This window comes from Cottoperca gobio, chromosome 9, assembly GCF_900634415.1.
Source record: "Cottoperca gobio chromosome 9, fCotGob3.1, whole genome shotgun sequence".
NCBI classification, from domain to species: Eukaryota; Metazoa; Chordata; class Actinopteri; order Perciformes; family Bovichtidae; genus Cottoperca; species Cottoperca gobio.
In genome coordinates this window covers 26339889-26366478 of record NC_041363.1, presented here as the reverse complement: position 1 = coordinate 26366478, position 26590 = coordinate 26339889, and the positions used below count along the sequence as shown (strand labels likewise).

Sequence of the window (26590 nt, the reverse complement as noted above, 5' to 3'; positions counted from 1 at the left end):
TCCACACAATGTTGACGAGGCGTGTCCACCAAGACAGCCCCTCCACACCCAAAGCCTTCAGCATCTCTGGACGCATCTCATCAACCCCTGGGGCCTTTCCACTGTGGAGTTGTTTGACTACCTCACTGACCTCCTTGTTTTATATTTGTCCAGTGTATATTTGATTATATCCAGTTTGTTGTTGTGTTGACATGTTTGTTATGTATCATTGATACTCTTCACTGCCATCCGGGCGCAGGTACAGAACGTTAAAATGTAAAAGGGCTCGCTCTGGTAAAAGCCTGATCCCCGCAGCCATTGCTGCCTTAAATAACAGAGTGTGTGTGCCTGTATACCTGTCATGTGTGGTGCTATCTGTTTGTAGTCTTATTTGTTGTATGTATATTTTATGTATACTGTGTACAGTGCCGTGAAAATGAATTTCCCCCTGGGGACAATAAATCTAATCTAAGTATTGTCAACATTAAAACTTTGAAGCTTACAATAAGAATAAATGCACTGGTGGGTTTTTCGACACACAGCATCCACATGAAGATTGAAGGTCAGCTTGTCATGAATTTCAGTATCAAGATATTTATACTGCTGCACAAACTCAACAACCTGATCATTCATCACCACAGGAGTGACGACTGTAGGATTTTTTCTAAAATCTATTGTCATCGCTTTAGTTTTGGATGCATTGATGTCCAAGAGGGACCACTTGCTCATAGTTCAAAATCACAGTTTTTGGGGGGGTGTCTCCTGGGAGGATTTAACACCCATGCTTTCAATAATCATTGAAGAACTTTCTTCCAAAGATTGTTCTTAATAGAACCCTTAGTCTTACAAAGAACCCTTGAAGAACCCTTTTTTCAAAAAGGTGTGGGTCTTGTTTCATTAAAAATGTTTAACTTATTACTCATTACTTGTTACAAAAGTAATTTAATTACTTTACTTTCTATTGGTTCGCTTTGGTCCTTATAATGCAGCGATGTGATTGCTGGAGTGAATTTTGGATTCAAACGCAGACGGAGGAGATCAACACGTTATTGTACCGTATCAAAATTAAACACGTGATGTTGATTGTTCGGTGATATGAAAGACAGTCAGCTGTCCTGGGTTTACACACCAGGAATTGTTTCAGTCCTGCTAACTGTACAAGCTAAACTAGCTAAAATAGCTAACATTAACAGATAACGTAGTTAGCTAGCAAACTAAATGTGTGCTGTAGACTGATTTGTGCTATTAATGTTACTTATGACTTGGGTTACAGCCGTTCTTGTTCTTTTAATGTCGACATTTTACCTGTTGGCCAAATCTCTGTGTGGCTACAGCCTGGGGTTATTAATTATTTTATACAATATGTAGAACATTAGTGTCCATCAGTGAGAGGAGAAGACATGTTTGTGGGTCATACACATGAACTTATGGCTGCATGTAATAATATGGGAGGGGAAAGAAGACAGAGACATGGGGCCATGTTGAGATAGACAAATAAATATGTGTTGATTTACATCTGCTGTATAGAGTAAAACTCCTTTAATGTGGTGTAGCTCATGTGTTTAATCGTTAAAATGATCTTATTGTACAGCTGGATTTATCTATTAGATTTATACTTACACTGCACAAGAAAGCCTTCAGTGCATTTCTTATAGTGCATCATTTAATCTTATATCAATTAAATAGTTCTTCATCAAACATCACATTCCACTGCATATAGTAAAACACTAAATGAAGCAGACAGATGGATGAAGTAGGATTCTGTTTAATAAGGAGGTCTGCAGCAGCAAGGCATAAACTCCATTTCTTATACTTAGTAAGTATAAGTAAGTAATAGCAGGGTCTATATCTGTCTTCTGTGATTCATTTTACAGAAGTGATCAGCGGGACATTACTGACATTTGACAGGAGTAAAATTTACCAAAATTTCAAATACTGTTAGATTTGAATGAATTCCTAAAATGTTACTTTCACATTGAATTCACATGTCTAGTGAGAGATGCCACTCACACCTCTGACCCATCCTACGTTAAGGACAGTGGGCTGAGTATGAGGTAATTAATAGTAAATGATCAAGCTTTGGGTCGTCAAATGAGCTTTGTGGTGCACTTACAGCAGTTGCAGCCTGTGTGGGTGGTGTAGGTTTGGGGGAGCCAAATATTATATTCTTTCATAGGGACTCAATTTTCTAAGGGGTGCATCTGATTATATTGTGTAGAATTTCACGAAATGTGATGAAAAATTCCACTTTCCAAATCAAACCTACGCCCTTGCTTCCAAGTGTATTCCTTGATGGCAAATTATTATTGTAGAACATTTTTGGTGACGAGGATGGGATGGACAGTCCACTGCTCAACGCCTGGGTCTGGAGTCCAGACTGAAGGGATATTTCATGTTTCCTATATTCTTATTGAACTGTTGCTCAGAACTGTCTTTGTGCGTTTCTGCCGTTTCAATTGTCAATCTGGTTGAACCATCGTACAGCGATTTGTTCTTCATATGCAAAATAAACTCTTCATACAAAATAACATATATTTCTAATAAGGACTTTCCACAACCTAAAAGCATGAAAGATTAGACCCAATCAAGCTTTAGTAGCAGGCGATTACACATTTTTCTACGGTAGTTTATAATTATACATAATTAATGAATAATAATATTCATTATTTTATTTATTATCTGATCAGCTGAGGCAGCAGCTCTGTTCTGGAGGTCAGAGGTCAACAGCGTCTCAGGGAGTCCAGGTGACGACCCTGACGGCGTTCTGAGCGGCCCGCCGGATGTCCTGGTCCTCGTCTGCAGCCTCACTCCTCATCACCAGCAAAGGGAGCTGCTCCAATAGGAGGCGGCGGCCGTCCGGAGCTTCAGCCAGCGCGGTCAGAGCCCGCAGGGAGTACATGACGAGGGCCTTCTTCCTCTCCTTTTCCTCCTCCTCCTCTTTGTCCTTGGACACTAGGTCGAGGAGGATTGGGATGACGTCCAGATCCAGACACTGCCGCTTACCTACAATCAAACTCAGTACCATCACATATCTGTTACCTGATAATTCAGGAGGAGAAACATGTTGAGTTTAAAGCTGGAATTATAATTGAACGTTTGTTACATTCAAGCCCTTGCCAAACATAGTATACTGGAGCTCTGTGGCGACTTTTCCCGCGCTGGCAAATAGGAAGTGATGCGTCTTAACCAGTCAGATATAAAGCAGGCAGGAAGGCGGAGAGACCATAGTGACGGAGCAGCAGCTAGGAAGCCTGTATTTAAATTCACACTAGGCTACTACTGTTTGCATTAATACTTATGTTCATTCTTCTGTTTTGTACCGGAACGAGAGGAACATAATTACCTTCCTCTATGTACTGCACTGTATACAGCTGGAGGACAATTAAGTCTCTCTTATCCCTCATCTCTCCAGGGTGCATTTCACCAACAAACATCCAGTTGTGGAGCTTCACATTCTGCTGTCTGCTCCGTTAACAGTGAGCTGAAGATTGTTTCTGGTTCCAGACCTTTAAATCCAGCCAGTCTATTGCGTTAACTGGCCGCTCTAGTGACATGAAACTGCGGTTTCTCGATTAAAAAGCAATGGTGCCTATGCGCACCGCGGGGGACGGATGTTTGACAATCAGCACCATGGACTAATGCCGCTATCATGCTTTATTGTAAGAAATTGTAGTTTGAAGGGAAAACACTGCTGTTCCACGGACAATGTTTGAACACACACTGAATAAAAATCAGATGTTACAGTCAGCTGGTTAGGGTTGCTTAGCAAAATACTTGAAGTTGAGTATTTGTACCTGTAGTGCTGATCACAGTGTACATGATGACTCCTGCAGCGTTGGCTTGAATCTCAATGTATTTGTCCTGCAGCAGGTCGACCAGGACAGGAAGTACCGCCTCCTCACACACCTGCCGCTTACCGTCCTCACAAACACTGCAACCAGCCGAGAACAGGTTGGTGTGAGGACAATTTGAAATGTGATTTTGCATGTGTTTGATGTATGGAGATACAATATCATTATTGGAAGAATATTAATATTAACATCAAAATTGATTTACCAATATATTGACCAGCGGGAACATGCATTTATTCTGCTGAGGAGACACTGCACATATAACACTTCACTCTTCCCCACCCACAGCCTAGAGTTTAACCTGAGGGCCATCATGGCTGCAGCCGCCTCTCTGCGGATGTCCGGGGAGCAGTGGGAGAGTTTGTGGCCGAGCAGCGAGACACCGTCAGAGGCCAGAGCCGGCAGAGCGTCCAGCCTGGAGCAGGAGCTGAGGGTGGAGAGGAGCAGCACCTGCACCTCCTCGTCTTCCTCCTCTCTGAGCCTCAGCACCAGTTTAGGAACCAGAGTCAGAAGAGCGTTTGCACCTGCAGTGATACAGGTCACACGATCTCAGGTCAAACTTATTAGGATTAGTAAAAAAAAAGGTGAACAGTTAAATGATGACCCAAACTGTCTGTTCTAAACAGACTTCACTGTAAACAGTAATTGATCACAATTTATTCATTGCATTGATTATAAATATTGCTGATTTAGCGCATCAACTTGTTAGAATAAATATTAAATCAATCCGCAGGGATTGCTGTTATAATGATAATAATAATAATAATAATAATAATAATAATAATAATAATAATAATAATAATAACAATAATAATAATAACAATAACAATAATGATAATGATAATGATAATAATAATAATGATAATAATAATAATGATAATAACAATAACAATAATAATGATAATAATAATAATAATAATAATAATAATAATAATAATAATAATAATAATGATAATAATAATAATAATAATAATAATAATAATAATAATGATAATGATAATGATAATAACAATAATATTTTTTTTTATTCTTTAATACCAGAAATCCTACATATCTCTGTAGTATGAAACACATGTTTATGGAAACAGTGTGAAGTGTGCAGTGGTTGGTATCACATTAATATATTTAGTCCAATAATAGAAATAATGCATCCTGTATGGAAGCCCATTGACACCAATGTGAGGAAAAAAAGAGATCCTGAAGCCATTTTAATGAGAAACTTTTATACATTTATTTAATGGATTGACAGTTTGGGCTGATTCGAGGTTCCCAAACACAAATAATGAAATTAAATCTCTAATTTGAATCACACGTGATGAGTTCACCTGCACGCAGCATAGTGAGGCGGTTCAGCACTTGGTGGGCGTTTCTCCTGCAGGAGGACGAGGAGTCGTCCAACAGCTGATAGAGAGGAGGGAGGAGGGAGGAGGAGAGCAGGGCCTGTCTGCAGGAGGAGACAACAGATATTCATTAACCCAACAGTGATTTAAATCTGCCATTGTCCATAAAGTGGTTTCACTTCTTGCTGTGTCACTTATTACCAAAGGTAAACCTCTCCTATGTGACAAAACCTTTCAGTACAGTTTGAGTCTCAGTCCTTTGTGTTATACTGCCACCTGTTGGTACCATAGTAGAGCACAGCAAGGAGAGACAGCTCAGCACTAAATGTACTAACAAGTATTGTGTGTGTGTAACAAAGACAAAGGATATGTTCTTTAACAGTGAGCCTCACTGGTGCACTGGGTGACCATTGAACACAATGCAGTTTATTTTGACTCAATCCCACATGCAGCTCCTATTTTAGTCCATCTGTCTCCCTCCTGTCTGTCTGTCTGTCTGTCTGTCTACCTTCCGATGCTGTGGGTGGTCAGCATGTGAAGCAGCTCGCAGGTTTTGGCTCTTACTGATGGATCTTCATCCTTAAACACAACCTTCAACTGCTCCAGAAAACCTGCATAATAGTATTAATAAAAATGATGTTAATACTCTGTTTATGAATACTGTGACAATTTACAAAAACAGATGCAACACACAGTGGTGAAAGTACTGAGATAATATACTTCAGTAAAAGTATCACAAGGCCACAATAATGTAAAAATACACCATTACAAGTAAAGGTTCTGCATTCAAAACTCTACTGAGGTAAAAGTGTAATGTAGTATCAGCAGTACACAAGTATTCTCAGCTTCATGTAGTTACGGTTTCAGCAGTAAAGGTATTTAATTAAATACATGTCTTTACTACATAATTCCATGCATCATGTCGGCTGGTTGTTACCCCCGTTCACAGTGTGGTAGATCCGCTCTGGATCGTGCATCAGGTCGCAGAGTGAAGCCAAGGCGCGCAGCCTGCTGCCCGCCTCCGGCTGCTGCAGCTCCTCGAACAGCTGCTGCACGGTCCGCCGCCCGAATGCCACCGGAGCCCGGGACGGGTCTGTCAGGGAACAGGCCATCCGGTGTTTATCAACGAACCTCGTTCAAAACCCGGCTAATCAGAGAGCTGACGGGGCGGGCTTGTTGGTAAATCAGTCAGCATGAAAACAAACACCGTTGCCTAGTAACCGTATACAGAGAGCCGAAGAGATGACGTCATGTCCGGGGTCGCCTCTGTCAATTACGTTACAAACAAAAAACCTTTATTAGGCTTTACCTAATATGTTTTGTATTCCAAACAGTCAAAGAAGTTATTTTCAAAATGTTACATACAATCTGTCCAGTGAATTCTGTAAATATTTGTGTCTGATTTAAATTATCATATTTCCAATACCACTAAAGTTACTCATTATTTTACTCTTAAATATATCATTTGTTAATATGACAATATGAGTAACACATCTCTGAACTATATCTTTACTATTCTTTACTTTTTTACTGTTCCTTGCTTTTCTATTGTCTGTCATTATTTTAACACTCAACCAATCATTCAATTAAACTGGAAGATAAGGATGTAGTCTTTTATTATGAAAACAAAAACTGTCAATTTATTAATTTTACTGGGCTTTACCATAAAGCCAAATTTTCGAGGTCTCGTCCATCGTTTGAACCAGGTTTGAACCTTTCAGGATTTAGTGAGTCTATACAAATTATATACAATAATAAATTAAATTAAACTGACTTTAATGCCAATCTTTTGTCATTTATATTATTGCCTTTTGTTCTTGATACTAAATTAGTTACCTTATGTTTAGGTTGAATGAACTCCACTATTGAGTGGAGTCATGCCTGTTATGTTATGCTTATTTTATTAAGATGTCTAAATGTTTTCAGTTGTCTCATGCTGTAAATGTTGCCTTCTATGCTTTCCTGTAAAAAGTGCTGTTTTACATTAAGGAGACACTGATGGTCATTAAGCTTTAAGGTTTAGGACGGTTAAACTGGGATTTAACCCAAACCTACTGCGGACATGTTTGTGTTGTCTTTGTTACTCTATCAATCTTTATGTCAGAATATGATGTTACACAAGCAACAAGTGTGAGACGAATATTATATACATCCAAAATATTTATAACATCAAAATAATCAATAACAGAGAATTAAAACATAAAATACGTCAGAAAACAATTAGTATTAGAAATAGTGTAAATTGTGGACACCTCAACAATCCAGAAGAATATCTGGAAATCATTTAACGATGAAGACTTTAATACATCAAAATGTTGAGGGGATGCTGAATTGCTTTACAAGAGTTGGTTTATGGCCTTTTCTTTAATGATTATTCAAACTTTGCACAAACTAATATCTGAAAAGAAGTTCATAGATCATTTCAGTCTGTGGCAATTTAAGAAGCCAGTAAAACAGAAAATTAATAATAATAATAATAATAATAATAATAATCTTTTAGTTTTTTAGTTAGAAACAACAGAAGGAGTCTAAATGTAGTAACTTCATCAAACATCCGGTTTAGCTGAACGATCAGATCAAGTTTTAAACCTCTGCAAGTTCTGAGTCTGCCGGACCCGTAAACTGCAGCTAAGAAAGCGACGGCCATGATAAGTTAGAACGAGGATTAATAATAAACTATCATTTACTGTTATTTACCCGAAAGTGCTCCCGACACCTCGTTTCCTTAATAAATTTGCTCAAATTAAACCAACAAAAAGTAGAGAAAATTAACTCTTTATTTATCTGCCTTCAAGGAGACAACCAAGTAAAAAAAAAAAAAAAACTGGAGGAAGAGAGACAAGGTGTAACAAAAAGAAGCACAGTGTCCACTTTGAAATTTGAAACTACAGAAATGAGTTCTTTCAGCGTTTTTGGAAACTACATGAGCAGCTGTGAGCAGGTTCCACAGCACGCAGGCCGTAGAAATGTTCAGTAGAGTGAAAATATAAAGAATTAAATGGGAAACATTTTCATTTTGGAAGCCTATAGTTCAAAACAACAATCCTGGCTTCATTGTAGTTCCATGTTTTTTTCCTCATTATTTAAAATTAATAATAATAATAATAATTTCTATGCATCTATTTCTTCTTTTTCTTGCTCTTCTTTCCTCCCTCTCCTTGCTGAGAGCTGGTGTCTCCTCCTCCACTCTTTTGGGTGCGAGTCTTTAGTTTAGGGATCATCTCTGCTACGTAAAACATCACATCTTTACCTGAGGGAATAAAAAGATTTAAAAAAACATCACATCAAATGAGCATTTTCTCTTGAACAAGAGGCTCTCATGAGCTCACGGTTGAAAATAGTTCCTCCATGAAACTGCTCACAACAAGGTCTGTGGATTATCTTGAGTAACCGGGTCATGATTTCTGGAAAAAGACTTTGCTGTTGAGTTTTTCAAATGTATTGTTTTGTCGCTTTGAGCACCACAAACTGAGTACCATCCAGTTCAATTATATTAAAAGAGAAGGCCGGCGTCTCTACGGCCGATATCTCAAAACTTCTGCAACTCACGGCAAAACAATCTATCTTGATAAATAGCTCTACAGGTAAGAGGGAAAATATGATTGAACCAGGATAAACCCTGAATCTTTATAGGTCAGAACATACATTAAATATTGCAGGAAGTCAAACTTACGGGAGGAGAATTTGTCCTGACAGAGGCTGCCGTCCACCTGCTTCACCTGAACTCTGACACGCCCTCTGAACTGGACGTCCCTGTTCCACTCCCTGGGATGCATTTTGTTCTGGGAAAGACACGCATACATAAATAGATAAACATGTGTTTTCATCGTCATCAAGTGATATTCTGTTCTCTTCCAGGAGAAATTTAGTTCTTCATAGGGCTGGGCAATATGATCATTTATCATCTTTCAGTGGAATCGTATGGAGATGAAATCATATATCACACAATTACATCGTGTAAATTTATAACAAGCACATGCCAACTCAAATTAATAAATAATTTTTACATTACCATTCAGTTCAATGTGACTAACTATGGAGGACAGAACCCAGATTTGAAATAAATAAATAATTGACTCAACAGATGCATTAATATGTCATTAAATGTACCAAAAATAATATGAAAAAGTATAGGCATTAGTTAGTAATATATTGTAACATAAATTGATATTGAGATATGTTAACGAGACAGGAACTTGGCCTCATCGCCCAGCACTAGTTTTTCTTTTTACCTCCACGTAGACGTTGACCCCAGCCGCCGTCAGCACGTCTCTGATCTCAGCGCAGGACGGATTCTCCACCGCCTGCAGACACACAACGTCAGTCGTTTGCCTCCTTATTGGTTTATTTTCTGCATGTTGCACTAAATTAACAATAAACTGCTTTCCTCCAAAAGCTGCATGGTGATTTGAAATATGATTCAGGCCTTAATGCAATTTCATTTTTATGTGACAATGATTCTGCTGCATTTGCGAGGAGATCTGTTGCATCAAAATAAACACACCTGCTTTCAACATAAGAAAACATTGCAAAAAGTCTGCTGTGTGGAACTGGATTCAAAGACGATGAAAGTCGTAAGGAAGACAACTTCAGTGGAAAATACCCGTCGCCCGACAGCACCTTATACTGTGAACATTTGAACATTCCTTGGTCAATATTTAGAAAATGTCATCTACTTTGTTTCAAACCCTGTGCAGCGCTCTTCATTTTAAAAACAGATATTTAGTTTAAAAAATGTTATTTTAAAAATGTTCTTGACTTTTGCAATACTTTTTTTTTACGTTTTTTCTTTTCTCTTACTATGTTTATTGTTGTTAAGCACTCTGGCTGACATTCACTATTATTTTGATTATGGATTAATTTGGATTATTTTGTGAAAAATGTCCATCCCAGAGTCCAAGTCTTCAAATGAAACCCAAAGATATTCATTTATAAATTATATAAAAACAGAGAAAAGCAGGAAATCGCCCAATTTGAGAGGCTGATGCATTTGCTGCCATTTCTGACAAAAAAAAAATGTTGTCTTCCAACAACTGTTGATTGTTCTAATGCTACACACTACAAGCAAAAAAGTGTAAGCTGCAAGGCAGCCTCTTTTAAGACAAGGCCTCAGTGTTTGGGGGAACAGGCTACGTCTGGCTCGAGGTGAGCGGCGATAGAAATAACACACTTAGAAGTTTAGTGTTTCTTGCAGCACATACGTAAGAGGGCTGATAAAAAAACAGAACATACCGTCTTCTGCATGTATTTTCTTGTAAAACTAATTGTGTCCTTAGGAATAGAGTGCTGCACTGATGACATATTTTTGTAGGCTGACCCGGGGGTTAGCATCGCACTGGTTCCCTTGACAAAAAGCCATTGGAATTTTTCCATTAGCTATTGCAGAAAATACGTTCTGTGGCAAACACACGTTACACGTTTTGTTCAGCAGGATAATCTCCAGATACATATTTTTAAGCATTTATGCAATCGCCAAAAGAACAAAACCTAACGGTTTACTATAAAAGAACTACACCACATGAATTTGAGATACATAGAAGCTTCAGAAATTCACGAGTGGGGTATTTACTGACGTATTTTACATTGGAGAAGAAAACTTTCAAATCTGTTAAACTTGTGTTAACCACATACCTTATTTATAAAACTATTGACTTCGAGACAGGGAACCAGAAGTGCTAAAATTCTAACTAATGTACTGGTTTTAGGACTCATTCTACTATCCCTAAGCAGAATCTTATCGTGGTGGAGCATCCTGCTAACAACTAGCAGCTTGTTGGAAGGTAGAACAATTAAAGTAAAACACTGAAGGTGTTCTGGTTAAACATAATGAAAACAGTGAAGAGTAAGAACCTTCTCTGTGGGGATCCTTCGTCCTTCAGCCAGCGTCTTCTTACTGTTGATGTAGATGGGATAGATGCAGATGAACCTGAAAGAGATCACAGCCGTTAAGACTTCAATCAAGCTGCTTACGAAAAGAAGATTTCCATGATTTCTACGACATAAATAAACGGTAAACTGGGCAATACATCAATATTGTGATATGAGACTAGATATCAACTTAGATTTTGGATATCTTAATATCGTAATATGTAGTGTTTATTTTTCTGGTTTTAAAGCTTGCATTAGAGTAAAATGTCATTTTCTAAACTTACCAGACCGTTAACCTGCTAATCGTTTCAGGTCTACTGTGGTTACAAAAACCATCTTAGGTCTCTTATCATGAGACTAAACGCTTCGGTAGGTGAAGATCTACGCTTGTCTAATGCAAGACTTACAATTTATAAAAAAAGAAAAAACGCCAGAACACCGTTTTGTTATGGACATAATGAAATGATGATGCTGTGATTTTGAGATAATGGGACTAAATCAGTATTAAAGATAAGTCAATTAACTGATTAGTCAAATCGCCAGAAAATTAAGTTGTAATGAGCATTTTTTAGTTTTCTGACTTTTTATAGACCAAACAAATAATTAATTTACAATCATCTTCAGATTATAACATAATGAAATCAATCCTAGTTTCTATCCATCCTCCTTTTTAATCCCACCTCTTTACAGTAATTGACTTTAGTGTAGAGCTCTAGAGACTTGTTAGAAGCTTTATTTTACAGTCACACTAGTCTGAATGAATGGCTAACTGGCCCGGAGTAGCAAATGGCCAGCCCTTGCTAAACTCTTGACTGAGAAGTTAGAAGAGCCTAATTTACACTAAATGTAATCCCATTTCCAGAATATAAAGTCGAACATATACTGTCCTCCACCGTCTTCAGCAATATACATCTATAACACGTCAGTGGGATCAATATTTGACAGACAACTATTGAGGTTTAAGGACCTTTAATACACGTCATGCTAGACGGCTAGGACGACTAGCCAAAACTTCATGTAAATAATAGGCCACTTATACATTTTCCACGGTTTCTGCCAAATACTTTGTAAAACTTGACATTATAGCAAACAAATTATAAACAGTCATTAAAGAGGTTTAGTGGCAAACAGGGTTTATTCAGATAAACATTTAACTCGGTTTACCCGACAGTTAGCTACTCTCACAATCCTCCATTTCTCTGTACCGTCAAGGGTTGTAGTGAACCATATAAACCAAACATAATTCTGGTTATTTGTTGGATTAAAGCTAAAACCCCAATTAAATGTATGCCGAATTGCACAGTGGTCTTTCAGGATTCAAGCTTTGTTACCGTATCAATTAATAAGGAAGTTACGTTTGCGGATATAAGAGTGAGCCTTAAATCCATTAATCTTCTATAGGAGTTTACGTGAGCGAAAGGCTAAACGCTGTAAGCTTTAGCTTAATGCTAGCTAGGCTAACACGCTAGCTTTTACAAGAACATACCTCTCTTTGTCAGCGGGGTTTTCAGTTAGATGAGCCATTGTTGGTTGGTTCGGTTATATGACTGACTGCAGACGGCCGAGTCTCGTCTGAATACAGCGACTAAAGACGAAGTTTGATTGCCGTAAAACACGCAGCCATAAGGCTGCTCCACATGCACGATAACTGTTGACAACCAGTAGGTGCGCTTGATGTAATGTAGCAAGTGCGCCGGCGGTGATACTATACACACAACCGTCCAAAGGTTTGGAATCGGATCGGCTGTATTGACGTTATTCCCTTCGATAATGACTATTTTAAAAGACATAAAAACAATATAACTCAGACACCAAATTACTTTGGTAAGACAATGACGTAGCTCTCGCTCAGCTTCCAGTTTCTTTTACCAATGACCAATGAATGATTTCTTCTATTCTCTTTGCTTACAGACCTTATTTCTCTGGTTGAACCATTGTACAGCGTTTTGAGCTGAGTTGTCCTCCCAGACATCTGACTGGAGCATTATATTACAAACTGTTTAATGTTAGTGTACATCTATAGATAATTTGTGTTCCAATAATATATATCAAAATACTTAAATGTGAATCTTGAACAAAATATTTAGAAACACTAACATGCATACAGTTTGTTTAGTTTGTTTTAATGCAGTAATTGATTGCTTCAATTCAGGCTTTCATCACCACTTTCAGTGTTTATAGCATGCTAGAAAGCAACTATGTCTATGCTATGTATCATACTCATTCTCAGCCACACACTCTTCACGTTCAACCCCACACATTCTGATTATTCCTCATATTTTATTCACAGCTTAGAAATGTGCAGTGTGTAAGTACATGGGTTAGGGTTAGGGGTTAGCTAGTTGACTCTTTTGTTATTTTTCTTCTACCATTCTGTTTTTATGTATGCCACATACAATTTTATTTTTTTCAATTCTTATTATTTATTGTGGAAAGCTTATTTTCTGGTGTATCAGTTGATGCTAGTGTTAGCCGGCTCTAGCAAGCCTCTAGCAAAGGAGTCCAAAGTGTGCTCTCCCTGGGACGGTTGGTACAGTTACCGGGGGCAGTTGGGACAGTTTTGTTTATAGTTCCTACCTGGTTACAAATCAACAAAAAAACAAGACAAAGGCTTTACCTAATTGAAGTAGGACCCACTGTGAAGTCACTGCGGGAATGTTTACTTAAGTGGCAGCCAGTCAGAAACCCTTTTTGCCAAATTCCATAACTCAGTTATTTTATGAAAGTATAATTATTTACAAATGTTGTCTTTTTCTCAAAGAAATATGTGAACAAGTGACATTGTAAATATAAGGGGTTCAAATGGCAATTTTCTTCAATTTAAATTATATTTATTTTAGCCCAGAACAAGGTGTCCCAACCGACCCTACCCACTGTCCCAACCGTCATGTTTGGATTGAGCTCTAAAAATCTTGATAAGTTGTTAGCAGACACCTGTATCTGTTCATATTTCCATTACTGTTCACGTAGTCTCAGTATTAGTGAGTAACGGAAGGTTATTTTGTGTCAATACAATAGTGTCCCAACCAACTCTGCTCTCCCCTATATGCATATTTAAAATAATTTATTTGTGGCCTCTGCCTGCCTTGGTGGAACATGAGTGTTTACTATACTTCTAATAGGTCTAGCATAATGTGAGTTTGGTGTATGATGGTGTTGACACAACATAAGTGATGGCAAGGCAAAAACCTATTCTGATAATAACAAACAAATAATAGAGAAGTTAGAAAGTTGCATCAAAGCGTAGCTCGGGAGTTTAGTACATGTCAGATAAAACATGTAGTTTAATTTGTTGGAGCATAGGGCTTATTTTTTCAATATTACCCCCTGTTTTGTCCCACTTCTAAAGAATGAGATTGTCATTTTCTAGCAGTTCACTGTTTGTCCACGCAATGTCGCTAGTGCGCTCACTCTGGTGATGGTGAAATGCCCGGATGTTATTGTAGCTAGCTCTTTTAGCAAATCGGCTAGCCGCTTGCGACGCCGCTGCCTTTCGCCGCTACGGTCTGTCGCATCGGGGACATTCGACCCTTTTGATTCCCCCGGCCGATATAACCTGGTTTTTAACGTTGGTAACTTGACGTCGGTAAATTATCATGATAGAAGTTGACTGAACGGCTCGTGAAGTTGAGGTCTTATCGTTGATTTTCCAACCGATTTGGCGGGACTAGATCGGGTTAACAATACGACGAGCTAAAGGCTAAAGAGCTGCTAGCGGTGAGACACAGGCCAGTTTGTTTCAGCTAACACAGCTAGCTCAGTGAGCTACCTCCGCGGCTGTCATGGAAGACAAATCTTTCACTAAAGAGTTAGACCAATGGATCGAACAGCTAAATGAGTGTAAGCAGCTATCGGAAAACCAAGTCCGGACACTCTGCGAGAAGGTAAGTTGGTTTACAACAACCTAAGATTTAATAGGACTCAGTCGGCCTCGCTTTCAGTGTGGCCTAGATTGTGAAAGCGGCTCCGACTAATTTCTAGAATACAAGGCGGCTATTTTTGCCCCGTTTCCGACCAGTCATCCTGAGATTGTTAATGTTTTACAGCACTTTAGCAGCTAAATATTTTTTCACACATAATATTGTTGTTAAGTTCACTGCCATACCCATTAAAACGGTGTAAATGTGGACGATTATCCAGGAACCGTCGTCTCAGGTCAGACAGGCCGAAAATTCGCATCTTTTACATCATTACCAGCTAATAGACGAGCCCATTTTCACTGACTGTTTGTTAACAGGACTGCATTTTGTGCACAGATCAGGACTCGGTCAATTATACATTTTAGGAGTTGTATACTTGTTTCTGTATTGAAAGTGAACTTGTATTAATAATTATTCACGTCATTATTTGTACCGCGCCCTGTCTTTATCGATCAACCGTTTCATTGCATAAACCTGACAAGCCTATTTCAGACGTCACTTCAGGGCTGTTGCACCATAAAGATAACTAGTCGGGTAGCTTTTAGGAATCATTTCACATATTATATAACAACAGGTTTAAAACATATTATTGAAAAGCTGCAGGTTATTTCCGGAATGTATAGAAAAGTAATTTTGGGTCCCTGTGAACTGATTGAATTGAAAGAAAAAGACTTAAAACCTTAATTTGTTTGTAGTTTACCTTTTAGTTTAATTAGCACAATAACGAGAATTCAAAACGTATACAGTAGTAAAACAGCGATTTCAATTTTCAAGGAGAGGAAGGAAGACTGAAAGGCTTAGTCCTTCCTTGTTTTAACAACTAACAAAAATGACATTACTTATCCAAAACAAAACAAAGAACACAGTCCAAGGAATATCTATACCCGCAAAACAGACACGCAAGCATAGTAGTTAAAGATGGGAAGGAAAGAAAACTGAAAAAGTACCCTAGAGTAGTAGATTTTTACAACCAACAGTAGCATCTTTATTGCCTACGTGAATAATGACAGATTGACAGTTTGAAGATAAATAAATCTTAATATGTTGTTGAATCTTCTTGAACTTTAATGCAGTAATAACAGCAGAAATACTATTAAAAGAAACTCATTGTTGTCACATTTATTCAATTAATTCAGAGTTGTAAAATTAGCCTAACCTCCTCAAATGTGAGAAATGTGTGCTTTTCTTTTATATATCGTAAATTTATATCTTTGGGTTTTGTAATGTTGGTTGAAACAAGTCCCTTGAGGATGCTATCTTTGGACTCTGAAATCTTCTGGACATTGAACATTTTATAAACTAAATGATTGATACTGAACCCATAGTTAAATAATCCATCCCTGCTGTGAAACCTAGTAGAACAGAAGCAAACCTTGATGTTTCCTGTTTAGCTGACTAAGTAATTTAGCTGACTAAGTAATTTTAAACTACGGTGTCCTGTGAGGTCACACATCCTTCAACACCTCAAAGTAACCTGTCAGTCTGTCATTGACGCTAAACATGGACGTGTATCATGAGTTACTGTTGGTGTTATATATAACATTCTGTCTGCTCGCATTATCACGTTTTAGGTTGAAAAGCTCACCATTTAAATAAATCTGTGTTTGTGTTTCCTCTCCAGGCCAAGGAGATTTTGACCAAGGAGTCCAACGTTCAGGAGGTGAGATTTCCCACAAAAACTAAGAAAAATCGAACTCTTACTGACTGGGGTCCAGTACGGTTGTATTCTTTCCTTAGTTGTTAAACACAAATACTAATTTTTCTTTGTTTTATTATTTGCAGACACTTAGAAACAAATCAAAGTACAAAAAACAACAAGCAGAGACACTTCTGAACAGGACAACGGACTGTTCAGACTCTGACGTTTGAAATCTTTAGCTGCTGGAAGGTTTCCAAACTGCATCAGAATGAGCTGAAATAAAAATGATTTAGAGCAGAAAGTCATTAATCTCTTGTACAGATGAACACACAAGTGAAGACGAGTTGTTCCTAAATTAGATTTACACCTTCTGATGAAACCAAAGCATATTTTTACAGTTAAACAGAGAATAGAAGTTCTGGTTTGACTAAAGTTCCTCTATTTATAATGGATGTCTTTTAGAAATGTATAAGAAAATGTTATGTGGATGCTGACTCTCGGTGTTGTTCCCTCTGGCGTGTTAGCAGCAGAACATGAACAATATCCCACCTTGTTTACACTGTAAACTCAGCTGAGCTGCAGGCTCACAGTCCTCTTTAGAAACATAAAAGCATTATATTATTTATATCCTCTAACAAACATTTAAAAAAATTAAATCTACACTGTTTTCATTTCATCCTAATTGTTTGCAGTAGGCCGCAGTTTTAAGTGTTAGTTTTCCCAAATATATATTTTTTTATTGTAGCATACAATATCCTGTTGTTCTGCTTTGTTTGTTCACAACATCCATCATGTTAAAGTTCTTCTGTAATGAGGACATGGAAAATAATTTGAGGAAACTGCTCTGTGAATAAGCAGTGTCAGACATGCAATCTCAGAGTCCATCAGCTATTGTCTAACAAGGATTTAGATTTTTAATAGCTTAATTTTAGCTTGTAAACTAGCTACATATGAAACAACCCCTTTTGTAGACGTTGTCTCTCAACTCCAACTCTATTCACGGGTCTGAAGTTGCTAATCATACTGTAAACAATGAACAGCACAATGTAAAGGAAGTCTTGTCCTGAATGTCCGCTGCCCACACCGGAAACATGTCCAGTTTTAAGCCACATTTTAAGGATACATTTTTTAGATCTTGGTCTTTTTTTTGACCATTTGTTTTTACCTGATGAAGGATTTTAGTCATCAGACATCTGGATCTTAAATCTTCAGAGAGACGAGAGTCAGTTGCGTTTGTCTACCAATTGTTACCATTTCCATCAAAGAGTTATTGTCCTGGGAGCCCAAAAGAAGTTAAACTACTGAAACATTCATAAGAAAATAAGCAAAAATTAGAAGGATGTATAAAATACACATCACTTAATATAGCAAGAATATTTATTTTGCTTTCCTCTTTGTAAAATCATCTCACCACCCTTGTAGTTGTAATAACTATAAATGCAAATATGACAAAAATATACTAATGTTCAATTGTGAAAGTTTATTCTTAAAGTTGAAAATAGTAGTTTGGCCAAAAAACTAACTCAAAACTAAGTAGCTTTTTCCAGAGCTTTTCATAATCAAGTGGACCTTGAATTAAGATTGTTTTTCCCAAAAAAGTAATGCCTATGTAAGAATGTTTTTTACAATTTACATAAAAATAGAGTTCGCATACGTGGCATATCTGCACCCTTTAATTTGCTGCTAATATACAGTATCTGTGACGTTATAATACTGATCTGCCAATGCTGCTGTGGGGATTTAATCAGTAGGTGTTTAATATAAAAAGCATTACTGTTGAACTGCCGTGTACTCATTGACGTTGTTGCCTGTGTCCTCAGGTGCGATGCCCTGTGACGGTGTGTGGTGACGTCCACGGTCAGTTCCACGACCTGATGGAGCTGTTTAAGATTGGGGGCAAGTCTCCTGACACCAACTACCTGTTCATGGGAGACTATGTCGACAGAGGCTACTACTCTGTGGAGACGGTCACGCTGCTCGTCACGCTAAAGGTAAACCTCGTCACTGTGCTCTCAGTAGGTGCTCACAATATACTCAGAATATCTGCAGATATTGAAAAGACTTTAAAAGTAAGTAATGTTGGCCTTAGTGTTCGTACTATTTTCCCGTCATTTCTTTTACCCGTTTCACTTGGTTTAACCTGCAGAAACTTTGATTTTAGTGTTTTTATCAACTCCAGAATATATAAACCATTTAACCGTTTAAATGGTAGACAACAAACCTCAAGGATACCAAAACTAAAACCTTCTTTGTTAACTGGTTGGGCAAAAAAAGTCTTTAAACGTACAATAATTATTTTAAGAAGACACAGAGTTTGATGGTGTAACGGATCATTAGAGTTTGTCATTGCATTTAGGATTCCTTTATTGTATAATTTAAGGAGGTTTTTACCAGGAGCAGAATTATCTGCAGAGTTCTCTTCCACTATCACAAACGGACCCAGTGAGAGAAGCCAGTAACTAAAGGCTAATGTTTGCTCAGCTGGTTTCTCTAATGACTTAAGATCCAGACGTCCCATGACCAAAATCCTTCATCTGGTTAAAAACAACCAAGATCTAAAAATGTGTCTTAAAACTGGATAGTTGTAACATCTGTCTGGAGCCCACTGCAGACGGTTGTTATATATCATGATGGATCAGTGTTGGCATGTTAAGGGTAAATGTGTCCATTTAACTTCCTAAGGTGTGTAAATGAGTAGTGGTGAAAAACATTTCCCATCTGCTCACAAGAACAAACAGGATGCTTTTTCTACATCCTTCAGGGGCTTTTTCAGGGTCATGTGAGAGATTTACTAGTCACTACTGGGTGTGCCTAAAGCCAAGACCCAGCACACTGCTGCTGGTTTGCTGTGGTTGCCACTCCATTTCAATGCAGTACACAAAATGGCACACAATGAAACAACAGCTCCGTAGTCACAGAATATAAGATTTTGCAGACCATGGGGGTCTTGCCGGGCCACTATTTGCAAGACTAGATTCCTTTTTTTAAAGATTATTTCCCATCATGCTACTGTTGGGAATTTATAAGAAGGCAGGTAATCTGATTCTCTCCACCAGTTACTCCACCAGTTACTCCACCAGTTACTCCACCAGTTACTCCTCCTTTTCCACAGTCCAAGAGAACAGAGACTTGTACACCTGACGTAAAACAAATGATCGTATCTGGCTCATTATATCTGATACCGATCAGTTAAAACATTTCTTCCCGTCTTTGAAATGGGATCGGGACATCCCTCATACACACCTTTTTTCCATTCTTGTAAAGGTTGGAGAGAGTGCACGTATTGCTTGTTGACTATGTTCACGTCATTAACCTTCACTGTTTGCATTAGGCAAGACTGAATGTAAACATTGTTGATTTTATTGGAACGTCCAGATGAGAAAAAGACTTAAGACAGTTTGGACTGAGTTATTTGACCAGTTTACACCAAACAAGGGATCAAGATCAAGGGAGTGCACCACAACTCTGGCAAGACTGGAAATGTGTCTGCGACAGTGAAATGATCTGTTTATTCATATTAAATGTTTTGGTCGGCCAGCCTTCACTTCTGTCATTGAGTCTGGTGACGGTCTGGTGAGTCTCCTCAGCTGTGTGAGACAGATGACAGGTGTGATTGGCCGCTCTTTCCTTTATTCAGACCACAACAAACCTTTCTTCCACCTGATTTGATGAACACACCACTTTCAGGGCGATTATTGGTATTTACTTGGGGTTTTAGAACGATAACGTGGATGCTGTTCAGAAAGTGAGATCTGCCTAAATCAGTTTCTTAATGTTTGTAATATAAAGTTGTATATAATATACTCAACATCCCAAAACTCAAAGATCTTCAGTTAACTATCACATAAGAAAATCTTTACATTTGTGTACAAGTGCTCACTAACATGGATTTTAATACGTTTAATACTCAGAGAAATTAGCCTTTTGTGCTCATCGAAAACGTCATAGATCTTTTCATTTCAAATCATAAAAAATGCGTGCATTATATTTTTGTTAAAATAAAACGTATAACTATAAATAGTTGTGTTTTCTATTGTTCTGTCGTTTAGGTTCGTTTCCAGGAGCGAATCACCATCCTACGAGGCAACCATGAGTCGCGGCAGATCACGCAGGTCTACGGCTTCTACGACGAGTGTCTGAGGAAGTACGGCAACGCCAACGTCTGGAAGTACTTCACAGACCTGTTTGACTACCTGCCTCTCACTGCGCTGGTGGACGGACAGGTAGGAGTGTTTGTCTGTCTGGAAATGACTGATTTTAGTTTTTTTGTTACTGTGAGAAATACGTGAGTCATAACAGTAACAATGTGAAAAGCCATTTTTGGTTAGTGTCTGTTTAGTTTTACTTCAAGGCTGTGTCAAAATCAAATCTTCTGATTGTAAAGCTGCCGACACCATCTCATGTTTCATAGTGCAGCGTAACTTCAATCGGCCATTTATTTTTTGTTTTTATTTCAGATCTTCTGTCTCCACGGAGGTTTGTCTCCCTCCATAGACACTCTGGATCATATACGAGCTCTGGACCGCCTGCAAGAAGTTCCACATGAGGTACGCACACGCGCACACACACACAGGATTTGTTAGGGACTATTTTCAGCGATTAATCCACATTTGGTGCTCTAGGGAGTATTTGTGGCAGCAGGTCGGTGTGTGTGTGGGACAGTCAGAATAAACTAGTGTGTGTTCTTGGTAATGAAGGAACATGTGAACAGTGTGGCTCATTGATTTGTTTTTGGACAGTAATGGAGCTTTATGGCACAGAGGAAGAAAATGCATAAAGAATCATTTTATTTACATATCACAAATGTGCCTCCAATGGGCTTTACAATCTGTACAGCATACGAGACCCTCTGTCTTTAGACCCTCTGTCCTCAGACCGCCTGTCCTCAGACCCTCTGTCTTTAGACCCTCTGTCCTCAGACCCTCTGTCCTTAGACCCTCTGTCCTTAGACCCTCTGTCCTCAGACCCTCTGTCCTCAGACCCTCTGTCCTTAGACCCTCTGTCCTCAGACCCTCTGTCCTCAGACCCTCTGTCCTTAGACCCTCTGTCCTCAGACCGTCTGTCCTCAGACCCTCTGTCTTTAGACCCTCTGTCCTCAGACCCTCTGTCCTCAGACCCTCTGTCCTCAGACCCTCTGTCCTCAGACCCTCTGTCCTCAGACCCTCTGTCCTCAGACCCTCTGTCCTCAGACCCTCTGTCCTCAGACCGTCTGTCCTTAGACCCTCTGTCCTCAGACCCTCTGTCCTCAGACCCTCTGTCCTCAGACCCTCTGTCCTCAGACCCTCTGTCCTCAGACCCTTGCAGCAGACAAGAAGAAACTCCTCCAAAAAACATAATTAATGTGGAAAAAATCTCTCTCCCTGTCAGGGCCCGATGTGTGACCTGCTGTGGTCGGACCCTGATGATCGTGGTGGGTGGGGCATCTCTCCCCGAGGTGCGGGCTACACCTTCGGACAAGACATCTCTGAAACCTTCAACCACGCCAACGGTCTCACTCTGGTGTCCCGCGCCCATCAGCTCGTCATGGAGGTAACGCAGCAGCTGACCTTCTGGGTTTTGTAGAAACTCTGTAGCTCTGTGGTGCTCTGTGGGAATGATGCTTTGAATGTCCGTCAGTTTTTATAACGTCATCATCCTAAAAGAAAAAAAGGGGGTGGGGGAGTAAGAATAACCCAACTAAGCCCCGCAGTCGTGGAAACATGAGAACACAGGATATTAACGATCCGAATAAGCGGAATGACTAGGCGTGCAAAAAATACAAAGCAGTTCTGCATTTGAATGTTGATTTTAGAATTGGAATGAAGCTTCAAACTATTTGGTGCAGAGCTCGTTGTTTTCCTACATTTCACATCAATAAATGAAGACATAAAATGCAGCTGTTACCCAAGGAAGCAAGCAATGACCAACATGTGTAGCAAAGGGATGCAACTAACTATTATTTTAATGATGGATTAATCTGCAAATACATTTATTGATTAGTATATGAAACATCAAAAAGTTCAGAAGTAATGTCCCTAAATTGCTAGTTTTGTCCTACAAACCCAAAATATTTAGTTCACTATCTTGTAGGATAAAAACTATCAGCAAATCGTCATATGTAAGAAGCTGCAAACGGAAAATGTTTGTCAAATCTTTGCTTGAAAATATTGATCAAATGTAGATATAGTTTCAATTGACTAATCAATGACTGGATGGTTGCCGCCCTTTAATAGAAGAACACCAGTAGTTTAATCTGCTTTGGAAGATGTCAGCTGTGTTTTTAAAAACGAAACTTCCCATCTTTACTGACTGAAAATCACAAACTTATTCACACATTTAATATTTCTGTCAAGTCAAGTTGACACATGCTACCCCACAAGTGGACGGAAGAATCCAAAAACCCTTGCGTCTCCATGGCAACGTAATATAATGCAGTTGTAAGGGTGCAGTGCTCCACTTCCTGTTTCTGTGCCAGTTTAACTCCCACTGGTTCATCTGACACGCTTTGTGTTTAAGTCATCTGCAACAAAAACAAAATGTAAACTCATATCGAATGTTTTTGACTAATTTATTTATTGACATCAAATAGTTTCTCCAGTGCAGCGGTCGATAGTAACTAAGTACATTCACTAATGTACATAAGTACTTGAGTATTTCCATTTTCTGCTGCTTACGATATTATGTCGATACTTTGGACAACAACACATTATTGGACGAAATTGCACGTCTTGGTCATATAAAGAGCACTACTACTACTCCGCGCCACGCACCCCCTACACTTTAGTATTACTTTACTTTGACTTGTGTAAAAGATCTTGATACTTCTTCCATCACTGTACAAGTGTTATTGTAGCAGATGAATACAGTCAAGCAGTAGAATCTTTGAAACATTTATTAGTCTAACAAAGAAACATGATTTTCTACCTTCAGGGCTACAACTGGGGCCATGATAAGAATGTGGTGACCATCTTTAGTGCTCCAAACTACTGCTACCGCTGTGGAAACCAGGCAGCCATCATGGAACTGGACGACACTCTGAAATACTCTTTGTAAGTATAAAGACTTCATGTTTATCTCAATGTCAGGTAGACTGAGATATGGACTGATATTTCACCAAATAGAAAAAACTCAAGTTTATGTTGCATACAAGTGCCAGTCAAAATATTTTAACTTGAGCAAGAAATTCGATGGACTCTTCGTCATGAAAGCCTATCAGCATTGAGATTGTCCTCCTGTAGTCACTGATGTCCTAATGTTATTGAATCAGAAATGGAGAAAGAAATCTCTACAAATCTCTTTGACCCGTTTATTTCCATTAAATCAAATGTCAACCAGATAAATTGTGTGACTTGCAGTGAAGTTATACAGTTATATTGCAGTTATACAGTGAACACCTCCAGATAATGTTCTGATTCCAGACAGGACGGCGTTTAGTTTCCCCACGTATCGTATCCGTGTTACATCAGCGCTAAGTCTACACAGATCTTCTCAGTCACTTTGCAGAGATAAGAATATTAGAAATAATGTTTAATTGTTTGGTGATGTCGTCAATAACAAACCTTTTCTGCCTCCTCAGCCTTCAGTTTGACCCCGCCCCCCGCCGTGGCGAGCCCCATGTGACCAGACGCACTCCTGACTACTTCCTGTGAATGTCCAAAGCCATGCCTGTCGATCATCCACAAAGCTCCACCCCCTCTTACCCCCATTCCCCAGCCCCCTTCATTTTGGATGGAAAGAAGATATTAATAATAATAATATTGTACCAGGGAGAATAGAAACAAACGATTGGCTGATGAACCAAGATTTTAACAAAAAGAGAAACCTAAAGATTACAGTCTTGTTTTCAATATGCTGTCATTAATGCTGTGCTTCTGGGGAAAATCAACACGTACAACTATGATCTGTTTCCTTTTCTTTTTTTGTTTATTACATGTTTGAAAACAAGATAAAACTACCAACGTGGACCAAATGTGCCATATTCTGATCCTTTTACAACATGTAGCGCAATGTTTCTTTCTTTTCGTTTTTCTGTTTTTGTTTTTTTAGACCAGCACTATAACCCTACCTACCTGACATCACCACCACACCACACTTCTTCATGGCATATGTGCTTTTTTTCTGTTGCAAGAATAATTTTAAAAAAGGAGAAAAAAAAGGTAAAAAAACAAAACAGTTTGCTTCAAGTAGTACAGCTGTCAGTTTTAGCTGTCCAGGCTGCAGCCGGTGGTCATCTCAGCAAGTATATTACTGTAATTTGAATAAAGACAACAGACGTATGAAATTAAAATGTCCTGTTGACAAACTACTGCTCTGTATCAGTGTCTTTTCTTTAGCTTGATTAATACTTCATTCAAAAATGATTGTGAAGAAACTTAAATGTATGTAATGGTAAACACAATGTCGATGTAGCTAAAATAATTATAATTATGGAGATGTGGAGGGGGGTAATTTTCTGACTGGAAGAAAACCCTCAGAATTTCAAGATTAAAGATGTCACAATTTACGAGAAAAGTATAAAGTTTAAGTTATAAAGTATAGTGTTTTTTTGTCACTTTACTTTGAAAGGTTGGATCAACCGCATCACACTGCAGACTTGCCGTGTATTATGCCTGCAGTAGATGACCTAATGAAATTATACTTTGCTATCGGATTCAGCAATAAGGACATTTGTGTGATTTCAGCCCAGAGTCGACATGTTATAAGCATCCGGACTTTGAAGAGACGTGACTTGGGCCTGTTCAGAAGGAAACCACACACTGCTTTGGATGAGGTGTAGCTTTTGCATCAGGAACCACAACGCGATGAACAGATGGAGGATCTCCATGTTCATACTGTTGCACCTCCTCACTCGAGTAATAAAATATGACTTATTTTTAACTAAATACTTTTCCCCATTAATATTGTTCACAAAGCTCTATGAGGTCTAAGTTACGTCGGCTCACAGGTGCCGTGAGACTTAAATTCTTTGTCATTTGAAAACCCTTTATTGTTGAATAGTTGTAAACTAAAATGAATTTGAACCATTGATTGATAAATATTCATATACTGTAAAGGATTCTTGTTTTGTCACACAGTAATTATTTAGAGATAAGATGTATTCGTAAATCAAAGACTAAGCCAATACCAGTGGTGGAATATAAGTACATGTACTCAAGTACAGTTACTTGAAAAATTAAGGTACTTGTACTTCACTTGAGTAATAGTTTATCTGACAACATAAGTTACTTTAGAAATGAAGTAAATGTACACAAAATAAGTTTATGAAATATGTTTAGTTACAAATTAAACTCCCCGTTTATACAATTACATTTGAAATTGACAGAAAATAAATTAGAAACTATTTCGATGATTTTACGTAAGCTTTCCTTAAAAAAACATTTCATGGTTCAAAATGTGCTACTTTTCCTTCCAATGTTAATAATGTTAATATTTTAGTAATGTTGAAAAAAACAAACAATCATCAGATTAATCAATAATGAAAATAATCATTAGTTAATATTTCACAATGAGCTCCACTTCAACCAACTACAACAGTAATGTAACAGCATCCTGCGTTTACATTAATGCACGAGTAATAATTATCTAATGATATATAAAAGTATAACAGTCACAGGGGACATTTTTATACCTTCAATACTGTAAGTACATTTTCCTGATTATACTTACATACTTTTACTTCAGTAACACTTTCAATTATTTTCAGTGTGGTGTTAGTACCTTTACGTCAGTAAAAGATTCCACCGCTGGCCAACACACAATGTTTAAAAACACTGATCATTCTGCCGGGGATTGCTCTTGTAGGTGCATATTAATAGATACCTAGCTAGAAGAAAATATATATATTACTGGAATTAAAAATGTAATAAATGTAAACTCATTTAGGTGGATATAAATACCGGAATTAAGCACTGAATTTGGTCAGTCTGCGCGTTACCCCAACTATCGCGAGATTCCCCGGGAAGAACACAATAAACCGTCTCCATGTTAGCTTGCCAGGTTTAACTCCTTGTTGGT

At 38.3% G+C, this 26590-nt stretch overlaps 3 protein-coding genes across 3 annotated transcripts; 1 reads left to right on the top strand and 2 right to left on the bottom strand.

The window, feature by feature from the left end:
• Positions 1 to 1630: 1630 nt before the first annotated feature.
• Positions 1631 to 6722, bottom strand: rsph14 (radial spoke head 14 homolog). The gene is made up of 6 exons (XM_029440240.1): positions 6108 to 6722; positions 5679 to 5781; positions 5156 to 5274; positions 4132 to 4354; positions 3774 to 3910; positions 1631 to 2982 (listed from the first exon to the last, which is right to left on the bottom strand). The coding sequence occupies exons 1-6, from the start codon at positions 6280 to 6282 to the stop codon at positions 2711 to 2713; spliced, it is 1029 nt and encodes a 342-aa protein (XP_029296100.1). The 5' UTR covers positions 6283 to 6722; the 3' UTR covers positions 1631 to 2710.
• Positions 6723 to 7929: 1207 nt separating this feature from the next.
• srp19 (signal recognition particle 19) lies at positions 7930 to 12882 on the bottom strand. Its single transcript, XM_029440241.1, has 5 exons — positions 12525 to 12882; positions 11021 to 11096; positions 9403 to 9474; positions 8844 to 8952; positions 7930 to 8420 (listed from the first exon to the last, which is right to left on the bottom strand). The coding sequence occupies exons 1-5, from the start codon at positions 12560 to 12562 to the stop codon at positions 8290 to 8292; spliced, it is 426 nt and encodes a 141-aa protein (XP_029296101.1). The 5' UTR covers positions 12563 to 12882; the 3' UTR covers positions 7930 to 8289.
• Positions 12883 to 14491: 1609 nt separating this feature from the next.
• On the top strand, positions 14492 to 24883 carry LOC115013268 (serine/threonine-protein phosphatase 2A catalytic subunit beta isoform). Its single transcript, XM_029439416.1, has 8 exons — positions 14492 to 14922; positions 16580 to 16618; positions 18418 to 18588; positions 20647 to 20820; positions 21055 to 21144; positions 21965 to 22126; positions 23507 to 23625; positions 24153 to 24883. The coding sequence occupies exons 1-8, from the start codon at positions 14821 to 14823 to the stop codon at positions 24223 to 24225; spliced, it is 930 nt and encodes a 309-aa protein (XP_029295276.1). The 5' UTR covers positions 14492 to 14820; the 3' UTR covers positions 24226 to 24883.
• Positions 24884 to 26590: the final 1707 nt, after the last annotated feature.

Coding starts and splice junctions, on each gene's coding strand:
- srp19 (XM_029440241.1), bottom strand. CDS start 12,562: ATGGCTCATCTAACTGAAAACCCCGCTGACAAAGAGAG. Junction 8,953..9,402: donor GGGTCAACGTCTACGTGGAG/GTAAAAAGAAAA, acceptor TGTCTTTCCCAG/AACAAAATGCATCCCAGGGA. Junction 8,421..8,843: donor TCAGGACAAATTCTCCTCCC/GTAAGTTTGACT, acceptor TTATTCCCTCAG/GTAAAGATGTGATGTTTTAC.
- LOC115013268 (XM_029439416.1), top strand. CDS start 14,821: ATGGAAGACAAATCTTTCACTAAAGAGTTAGACCAATGGATCGAACAG. Junction 18,589..20,646: donor CGCTGCTCGTCACGCTAAAG/GTAAACCTCGTC, acceptor TCTGTCGTTTAG/GTTCGTTTCCAGGAGCGAAT. Junction 21,145..21,964: donor TGCAAGAAGTTCCACATGAG/GTACGCACACGC, acceptor TCTCCCTGTCAG/GGCCCGATGTGTGACCTGCT.
- rsph14 (XM_029440240.1), bottom strand. CDS start 6,282: ATGGCCTGTTCCCTGACAGACCCGTCCCGGGCTCCGGTGGCATTCGGG. Junction 5,275..5,678: donor ACCACCCACAGCATCGGAAG/GTAGACAGACAG, acceptor CTCCTCCTGCAG/ACAGGCCCTGCTCTCCTCCT. Junction 4,355..5,155: donor CCTCACTATGCTGCGTGCAG/GTGAACTCATCA, acceptor GTATCACTGCAG/GTGCAAACGCTCTTCTGACT.